At 48.3% G+C, this 9,928-nt stretch overlaps 1 protein-coding gene across 1 annotated transcript; it reads left to right on the forward strand.

The window, feature by feature from the left end:
* The first annotated feature begins 833 nt into the window (after positions 1-833).
* On the forward strand, positions 834-8,697 carry nfatc4 (nuclear factor of activated T cells 4). The gene is made up of 13 exons (XM_035799568.2): positions 834-1,330; positions 2,981-3,144; positions 4,423-4,932; positions 5,024-5,199; positions 5,320-5,482; positions 5,594-5,694; positions 5,803-5,904; positions 6,068-6,255; positions 6,754-6,894; positions 7,070-7,125; positions 7,213-7,339; positions 7,515-8,213; positions 8,372-8,697. The coding sequence occupies exons 1-13, from the start codon at positions 1,150-1,152 to the stop codon at positions 8,440-8,442; spliced, it is 2,679 nt and encodes an 892-aa protein (XP_035655461.2). The 5' UTR covers positions 834-1,149; the 3' UTR covers positions 8,443-8,697.
* Positions 8,698-9,928: the final 1,231 nt, after the last annotated feature.

Genomic DNA, 9,928 nt, shown 5'->3' on the forward strand with positions numbered 1-9,928 from the left:
GCATCCAGCTCCAGTATAACATGATGATTGTGAGAACTGGAGGAGGGGGTGAGCGAGAGGGGGGGGCTAGGGAAAGAGAGGGATTGAGGGAGGGTGGGAGAGAGCATGTTTATTTAAGTTTTCATCTCCCGTCTCAGACAGAGTACAGACTACAGAGGATAATGAGAAACAGATCTTGCAAGGGAGGGAGAGAGAGGGAGGGAGAGAGGGAGGGGGGTGAGCCTGGGAGAGCAAGGGGAGTAACATGGGGGAGGGAAAAGAAAAAGGCTGAGATGGGTAATGGGAGTAGGAAAGGAGAATGACAAGACAGAGGGGGTAAATCATGTAAACACCACAGGAAACAGCCTGGCCTCCTTATGCTCTCTGAATGACAGCGAAGAACCATGGTCCTTTTTATGACAGAGAGCACAGGGACATACAGTGAGGCCACAGCAAGGAGGAACAGCCCACCAGCCAAACATCTGGCTCAAGAGGGTCACTTCATTACTTTTTTACACTCGAGTTGATACCTTTAAAAAGTCTGGTGTTTGAGGGAGGGAGCGAAAACAGAAAACTTCTGGAAATACAAGGATGTACTGTCAAACTGTCAGAGGAAATGTAGGCAATAATCTATAGGCTATAGCCTACTTAACATATTAGTTATGTTAAGACCTGGGAAAAAGTTTTTTTTTAAACGTAAACTAAGCACAGTATGTGAAAAGAAACATCCCGGCTCATGGACACAGGCAGGGGGAAAAGGGGAGAGGGGAGGGTGAGAGGGTCTCATTGACTGACAAACGAAATGTCCAATTGAGATCGAGTAACGGTCCAAACTGGGCTGGGCAACTCACCCAAAGGCAATTAAGGGTAAAGGACGACAAAATATTTGATACACTTTTTTTTCTGGTCGGATAGAAGAAAGGATGGCGACAGAGTATTAGAATTAAAGACTGATAGATAGCCTGTGATGGAATAGATAGATACCGGTCCTATGGCTAACGGACTTCAAAGAACTCAACGATATATTTATTTAAATCTGTCTTCTCCAAAACTTCGAATGAAAAGGACCAAGGAAATTATCATTATGAAATAACACAGCAGATCACACACTCTTTTCAACTGGGAGTTCTCTTCTTCCGTTTCGCAGACTTTTTTTCGCTTGCTGTGGGGATGGGGGCTGCGCCGGGTTCTGGTTGGGAGGAGGGGGAGTTCGAGTTCAAGTTGGTTTTTGAGGAGGACCCGACGCGCCAACTCCGGGGCCCATCCCCGCTGTGCAACGCGGACCAGGAGCACACTATCGTGGGGGAGAGGACAGAGAGCGCCCTGTCGCTCCTAGAGTCGAGCAATACTGGTTAGAACCCTTTCTTGAATAGTGTGTGTGACTGTTTGTGAATGTGGGAGAGATTGACCGAGAGAGAGATTGACAGATAAGGAAAGGAAGATTGAAGGCCGTTCAATGGTCCCCAATGTAGGCAACTCATCCACAACGTAGAGACATTCCTCTGTGTGTGGTGTATATAATGTGAATGATTTAGTTGACTTGTTCTGAGTACGTTTATCATTTATTTGTACAATTATTTGGCCTAATGTTCTCTCTCTCTCTACCCAGGTATAGATAGATGACTTGTGTGTCTGATCAGGGCTCTCCAACCCTGTTCTTTGAGAGCTACCCTCCTGTAGGTTTTCACTCCAACCCCAGTTGTAACTAACCTGATTTGGTTGATCAACCAGCTTATTATTAGAATCAGACACGCTAGATTGGGGTTGGATTGAAAAACTACAGGACAGTAGTTCTCCAGGAACAGGGTTAGAGAGCCCCGGTCTGGATGTACTGTATGTGCACACGTGCTTATCTGTGTCTGGGGGATGTGTGTTCATGTGCATGGAGTTCTTGTGTTCTGTAGCCTACTATGTGTGCTGTGTATTGCATGCTTGTGTGTGTGTGTGTGTGTGTGTGTGTGTGTGTGTGTGTGTGTGTGTGTGTGTGTGTGTGTGTGTGTGTGTGTGTGTGTGTGTGTGTGTGTGTGTGTGTGTGTGTGTGTGTGTGTGTGTGTGTGTGTGTGTGTGTGTGTGTGTAAGAGCAGAACTCAATGTGGTTTTAATCAGCTGTGCGTGTGAGTGGAGTTAACAGCTGCCATCTGGATGGAACCGCAATCTCTGTTTACTGAGCATGCACCACATACACACCTCCCTCCATTCTCCTCTCCTCTCCTCTCCATCTACTATTCCTCTACTCTCTTTCCGTTCTCCCTCTCCTCTCCCTCCGTTCTGCCTCTCCTCTCCCTCCGTTCTCCCTCTACTCTCCCTCCGTTCTCCCTCTCCCTCTCCTCTCCTCTCCCTCTACTCCCTCTGCTCTCCATTTACTATCCCTCTACTCTCCCTCCGTTCTCCCTCTCCTCTCCCTCCGTTCTGCCTCTCCTTTCCCTCCATTCTCCCTCTACTCTCCCTCCGTTCTCCCTCTCCTCTCCCTCCGTTCTCCCTCTCCTCTCCCCTCACTCCTTTCCCCTTTCAGCTTTTGATACACACCCCTCTCACCCACTAAAGCATTTATTTCCTGCCCACACTGGCATACAACACGTATACCACACCCCAACCTAGGGATGTTACCACAGTGTATATTGTACCTTATAACTGATGCACTAGGCTGACCAATGATCCATACTGGAAAGTGATGCACACAGTGCTCTACAGTGAACCTAACTGTCCCGTACTGTCTATTGCACCACAGCAGGGAAATGTTTGATGTAAAAACACAAATATGGAACATTTACTTACCTATTTTATAAACAACCTTAAGCCCCCTCTACATTATTTCTGAAGCAATAGAGTTAGGGTATGTTTTTTATAGTTGTAGTGGACATAACTGGTTACTCTGAAACTTTAATGTATTCTAGATCTGTACCATCTCTTTACAGTGAACTCAGTAGGCTAAAGCTTACCATGTCAACCTGTAACTGGGAGACTACTAACAACCCTCTCCAACATTTTTGTTTGGTCACAGAGAGCCACCTGGATACCACTCACGTAGGCCAGCCAATCGGCATCCCTACCCCAACGTATTCTTCAGCCAGTCAAAGGGCTGGGATGCATTCCCCGCCCCCCAGGCGTGCCTTGGTGAGGGAGTTCAGTGGGACCTATGAGAGCCTTCCAGCGAGATCTGTACAGGTGAGCGAATCGGAGATGTCCAGTTACTCTCCTGGTCAGTGAGAGTGGGACAGTGACTCATAAATGTATGTCATAAATGATGCTAAAAGCCATACAGTTCCCTACAGTATGGTTGCCTGACGACTCCAACAATTCTTCCGCTGCTCTATGTTCGCAACATACTTCAGTCTGAGACTGTCATCATTGAAGTCATTTGTGATGAAAATTCATGGTGTTGTACAAAAGAAAGTCATCAGCGATTGGATCATCAGTAACCAATCAGAGTATAAAAGCCAATTACGAATGTTTATTTATTTGAGTGATATTTTATTTGAATGATTTTGTGATATTCAATTATGATCTTGTCTTATCGCTGCAACTCCAAAACGGGCTCGGGAGAGTCGAAGGTTGAGTCATGCGTCCTCTGAAACATGACCTGCCAATCCGCGCTTCTTAACACCTGCCCTCTCAACCCAGAAGCCAGCTGCACCAATGTGTCAGAGGAAACACCGTTCACCTGACGACCGAATTCAGCCTGCAGGCGCCCGGCCCTCCACAAGGAGTCGCTAGAGTGCGATGAGCCAAGTAAAGCCCCCCCGGCCAAATCCTCCCCTAACCTGGACGAGGCTGGGCCAATTGTGCACCGCCCTATGGGACTCCTGGTCACGGCCGTTGTGACACAGCCTGGGATCGAACTCGGGTCTGTAGTGACGCAGTGCCATTGAGCGCTGCGCCCCCGACAAATTTCCTAAATGCCACTTTACCCATGTGTGTTCTGGCTCTGGCCCAACCCATCGGTTTATGGGACCAATCAGCAATCAGAACAGTTAGAATGTGTTTGCATTCTAGAAATTTTTGGGGAGGTACTCAGATCCCCACTCATTGCGGAGAAGAAACTATCGGCCGTGGGCGTGGCGTAGCGTTTGACCGGAACCGGTTGGGTGGGCAGGCAAACACTATGGTCCCTGCATTTCTCTATTGTTAATGTTCTAACTTCTCTCTCTCTCTCTCTCTCTCTCTCTCTCTCTCTCTCTCTCTCTCTCTCTCTCTCTCTCTCTCTCTCTCTCTCTCTCTCTCTCTCTCTCTCTCTCTCTCTCTCTCTCTCTCTCTCTCTCTCTCTCTCTCTCTCTCTCTCTCTCTCTCTCTCTCTCTCTCTCTCTCTCTCTCTGTCTCTCTCTCTCTCTCTCTCTCTCTCTCTCTCTCTCTCTCTCTCTCTCTCTCTCTCTCTCTCTCTCTCTCTGTCTCTCTGTCTCTCTCTCTCTCTCTCTCTCTCTCTCTCTCTCTCTCTCTCTCTCTCAGGTGTCAGAGTCCCATGTGTTGGAGTGCCCTAGCATCCAGATCACCACTATCTCCCCAGAGGATGTTACTGCCCCAGTAGGAAGTAACTTCTGGGACACAGGGGGTGGATGGGACAGGGAGCGCCTCTACCTTCCCCTAATGGACCCATTCTGCTACCGCGAAGGCAGCACCGGCGCTGGGTCCCTGAGCCCAAGCCCTGCCTCCAGCCCCTCCTCTCGCGGCTGGCTCAGTCCTGCGTCCAGCTGTGATTCGCTGCTGGTGGAGGAGGAGGAGCTCAATGAGGTCACCTCCCATTTCTGCCTGTCACCCTCCTCCCGGCCCACCTCACCGGGGGGTAAGAAGCGCAGGAACTCCCCTCTGGCCTCCCCCTGCACGTCCCGCAGGAGCAGCTACTCTGAGGACCACTCCTGTACCCTGGAGGGAGAAGACTCCACCTCTCAGTCACAAGCTCACAACAGCAGCTTTGAGCTGAGCATTCCACAGAAAACTAGGAAGACGTCACTGGAGCAGGTAAGGTGGCTGGCTGGTGGTTCTTAGAAATTAGGTTCCATAGAGGTTTGTCTTGATGCTCAACCAGAAATCCATTGTTTGTGTCCTCCAGGTCTCCCCCAGGGATGTGGAGCAGGAGCAGAGTCCAGCCCATAGCTCCCACTGCCCACTGCCAGAGCCACTGCAGCAAAGGAGAGAGGTTGCAACCATGGGCATGGACTACCTGTCTGTGCCCCCTGCTCTGGGCTGGGGGAGGACCAGAGCCAGCGCCCACAGCCCTATGTTCAGGTTACACACTATGTTTATACAGTATCCCTCAACACTGTGTTGACTTGCCATTATTATTGTTTGGATTGGCCAGGATAGCCTACTCCGCCCACACATCTGACAGGTCCATTGTTCTTACAGATCCAATGCTCTACCGCCACTTGATTGGCCACTGCCAACTCAGTTTGACCAATATGAGTTGCGTATCGAGGTGCAGCCCCGCCCACACCACCGAGCCCACTACGAGACAGAAGGAAGCAGAGGAGCCGTCAAGGCATCACCAGGGGGACATCCGGTTGTTACGGTATAATAAATGGATTCAATTAAAGAAAGCTTGATTTGTTTATGGCGTCAATCCCAGACTAACATATACAGTATATATCTAAACAACAGCTCTTTTTTCTGTCTCTCCCAGCTGACTGGGTACACAGAGAGACAGCCCCTCTCTTTGCAGGTGTTTGTGGGAACAGCTGATGACAGGTCCATCCGGCCTCATCCTTTCTATCAGATACACAGGTAGGTTACCGTGCAACAATACACCAATCAAGCTATGATAGTATGTGCTACATCAGTGTTTTGATGTGTTTTTGTTTTTGTTGTTAAGATGCTTCTTTTGATCCTCAGGGTAACAGGTAAGATGGTGGGTACTGCCAGTCAGGAGAGTGTACAGGCTGGCACCAAAATACTGGACATCCCCCTCAACCCAGAGACCAACATGACTGCCCTGTGAGTATCTACCAGAGAGATAAAGCTCATAGATATCAACGGCTTTGTATGGGGGTAACTGAGTAGGCAGAAAGAATAGCTTTCCTGTATGTGTGTAAATGCTATTTTGCACTGTGTGAGTGTCTGTCTGTGTGCTGAGTATAACAGCCTATCTCTGTTTCAGCATTGACTGCGCTGGCATTCTGAAGCTGAGGAACTCGGACATCGAGCTGAGGAAAGGAGAGACAGATGTAGGGAGGAAAAACACACGTGTGCGCCTAGTGTTCCGTACCCACCTCCCCCTTGGCCTTCCCGTGGCCCCGCCTGGACGGATGCTGGCCCTGCAGGTTACCTCCGTGCCTATTGAGTGCTGTGAGTATGGCAGGTAGCCTAACGGTTAGAGCTGACCCTGTAAAACAACACATTGTGACCATGCAAAACTTATTTTTTTCTCCCTGTCCAGTCTCTTACTTTGAGCTTGTATTTTGATAAGGTTTCTGAATATCCTAGTGAATCATCTGTATTCTGTCCTCTCTCTCTGTGTCTCTCTGTCTCTCTGTGTCTTTCTGTGTCTCGCTGTGTTTCTCTGTGTCTCTCTGTGTCTCGCTGTGTTTCTCTGTCTCTCTGTGTCTCTCTGTGTCTCGCTGTGTCTCGCTGTGTTTCTCTGTCTCTCTGTGTCTCTCTGTGTCTCGCTGTGTTTCTCTGTGTCTCTCTGTGTCTCGCTGTGTTTCTCTGTCTCTCTGTGTCTCTCTGTGTCTCGCTGTGTCTCGCTGTGTTTCTCTGTCTCTCTGTGTCTCTCTGTGTCTCGCTGTGTTTCTCTGTGTCTCGCTGTGTCTCACTGTGTTTCTCTGTCTCTCTGTGTCTCCTCAGCCCAGCGCTCTGCTCAGGAGCTGCCAGTGGTGGAGTCAGTCAGTGTCATATCGTGCTCTGTGGAAGGAGGGGAGGAGCTACTGTTGGGTGGATCTAACTTCCTGCCCATGTCCAGAGTGCTTTTTATGGAAAGAGGGACAGGTAAAGGGTTCGGGATAGGGGAAGTTAGAAGTTAGGGAATATAGAATTTTTAATTAAAATTAATCTTAGGTTCCCACAAAGATAGGATAACATAACATTTGTGTGTGCGTGTTCTTCTTTTCTTCAATGTGCACCATCCATGAAATTAGGTATAATTAATATCCATATTTACCAGATGGAAAGCTACAGTGGGAAGAGGAGGCACATGTTGACCGTGACAACAGTAGTGAGGTAAATAGTATGTTTCTGGGTCTATTTGTGTTTCAGCGCATATGTATTAAAACTGTAATGTACATTGTTCATATTGTCATCCCACAGTGCTTGCTGTGTGTGCAAATTCCAGCCTATGGTGACCTGTCTGTGAACCACCCAGTATCTGTGTGCCTTTATGTCTCCAACGGGAAGAGGAAAAGGAGCAGCACTCACTGTTTCAAGTACCTGCCGGGTGAGTCTCCCTTCACTTCATCCATCAGTCTCTCAGCTTAAACTGGAACTATCTTTGTTGTTTTTGGTTCATTTTGAACAATTTATCCTGATGGTATTTATCTACGAGGTTAGGGGCTTATTACCACTTATTTTCTCTCCCTCTCTCAGTCTCACGCTCTCTCTCTCGCCCTCAGTCATGTTTAAAGAGGACGACCCTCTGCTCTCGCATCCCTCTGTCTTGCCCCTGGAGGAGGTGACACTCTGCTCCATGGGGGGGGGCAGCAGGGTGGACAGGGGTCTGCACCTGAGGAATGATCCCACGCCCAAGGAGAGAGGGCTAGCTTTGCACCTGCCCCCCTACCCTTCAGCCTACTCTCCCCCCTACCAAGGCCATGGCTACCAGGAGGAGTACTGCCACAAGCCTGAAGCTGTGGGTGACAGCAGAGGTTCTCTGTCAGAAAGACGCCCCAGCTTTGAGAACTTGGAGCTGGGCTTCACCGAGCTACTGCCTCCCCTGTACCCCAGAGTCTCCCAACCTCCCTCTCCCTCCCCATGGCTGGACTCCCCATACCTGTCCTCCTCTCCTTCTCCCTCCCACTCCTCCTCTCTGAGTCCCTTCCCCGCAGGCAGCCCCATCTCCTCCTCCTCTCTTCCCCACATGACTACCTCACCCTACCCCCACTACCCCTACCCTCAGGAGGTCTGCCACTCGCCTCCTTCCAACTCCAGCCCGTATCAGGACTTCTACCCACCACCATACTCCCACAACGAGGTATGGGACCACCAGGGCAGGGGACCTCGGGAAAGGGAGGCTCAGGCTGGGTCTAAAATGCAGACGACCCCCCTGGAATTTGCCAGCTCATCATCTATTCACCACATTACATTAGAGGAAGGTGAGAAGTTTGCATGTACAGTACGAAGTTCTAATTGGTATTGATCTCCATTGTTACAAGAATAACAATACATATAATATAACATGTTTGATGGATTGATATACAGCATAAATGAATGTCTAAACTTCTGACTGGCTGCTGTGTCTTTTTGACTACAGTGAATGAGTTCATAGGAGAAGACATCAGATCGTTCCAGTCGGGCTCACAGACGGACAGCCAACCAGGATGACAAGCTCAGTACTGTCCTGTCTGGTTCAGTTGTTATAGTATGAAGCGCTTTATTGCTACCATATCACACCTTTTTCTATGCACTTGGTTTATGATGTATTGCTCAAATATGACAATACTGAATGGGGATTAAATGGCAAGGGCACAGTTGTAAGTATGATTACAGATACATTTTACCGTTTATATAAGGGAGACTAATGTTTTAACCAGTTTTCAATATAAATTATACAAGTAAATGTGTGTTATTGGTCTGTTTGTGGATATGGTTTTGTGTGTGCTTGAATAGCCGATCTCTCTCCTCCTGAGGGTAACATCTATTATCACTGAAGAGAAGTAAGTTTCATTAGGCCCATGTATGCATACAGCCTAAAGCTAGGCTAGAGTGGCTGAGTGAATGCAGTCTGGACTCTATGGAGGCTCATTGTGTCAGAGACGCTGTAGAAGGACAGATCTCCTGCCCTGTGATCCAGGTACACTCTTATCCTAGAGGACTCGGGGTCAGATAGTTTAGTCTCTATGTTGTTATGTAGGAAACTACAGGCTTATTTGACGCAGAGTAAATTCCAGGACTTCTCATTATGAGGCCAAACTGGGCTTCTGGACCAAAGCCCGTCCTCCTGATGTCCTTGTATAAGACTGGTATGTAGGGCCTCTTCCCGCTCCACTCTACCTCCCAGTAACAGCAGCCTCTCTACACAGCATCTGGATACTGTGAAACCTCTCTGTGTGGTTGAGGCACGGTTTGGGCTCCTTCATTGTCACTCCCTGGTCTCTTTCAGTCAGGTGAAGATTGTAGAATTCTGTGTTTGGATCCAATGTGAGCTGACAGAAATCTATGGAGAGAGGAGAGGGAGGAAACAGAACAGAGGTACTTACGACATGTGATTAGTGTAGAATAGACCTTACATTTTGTGTAATAACATACATTTATACTTTCGTTTTAGCTGTTTTTTTTAGCAACAGTGTCTCCTGGTGACAGCGAAGAAAGACATGGATGCACAATTGAATGAAATAGATAATTGATTTTAGATATATTTGTGAAGTATTTCTCTGAGAGGGGCTCTGGGGTGTACATAATCTCCATTGTATTGACTGCAGATGTGGAAAGTTTTCAATTAATAACAACAAAGGGCTCAATCTGATTGGGTGGACCTGGCAGGGCCTGGCTCCCCAGGGGGCGGGCCTGTGTCAACCCAGGCCCACCCATGCCCACACCCCTGATCAACAAAGGGCTATCAACAATTATGCACCAATCCATTTTAGAAAAACGATTGAAGAGCAATATCATTTTCCCCCCAGTTTTATGAAATAGGTTATGTACCACTGCCAAGTTCTATTTATGTAGTGGTGTGGAATATCAGACATATCAGTGTCACACCTGCTCTTAAAATCTGAAGCCAATTCTCTTTCAGGATGTCTTCCTGTCTCTCTGTTAGTTCAGACCAATAGGCCTGACCCACAGGGACACTGGATTGGTCTGGAGTTTC

The sequence above is a fragment of the Oncorhynchus keta genome, chromosome 23, assembly GCF_023373465.1.
Source record: "Oncorhynchus keta strain PuntledgeMale-10-30-2019 chromosome 23, Oket_V2, whole genome shotgun sequence".
Taxonomy (NCBI): domain Eukaryota; kingdom Metazoa; phylum Chordata; class Actinopteri; order Salmoniformes; family Salmonidae; genus Oncorhynchus; species Oncorhynchus keta.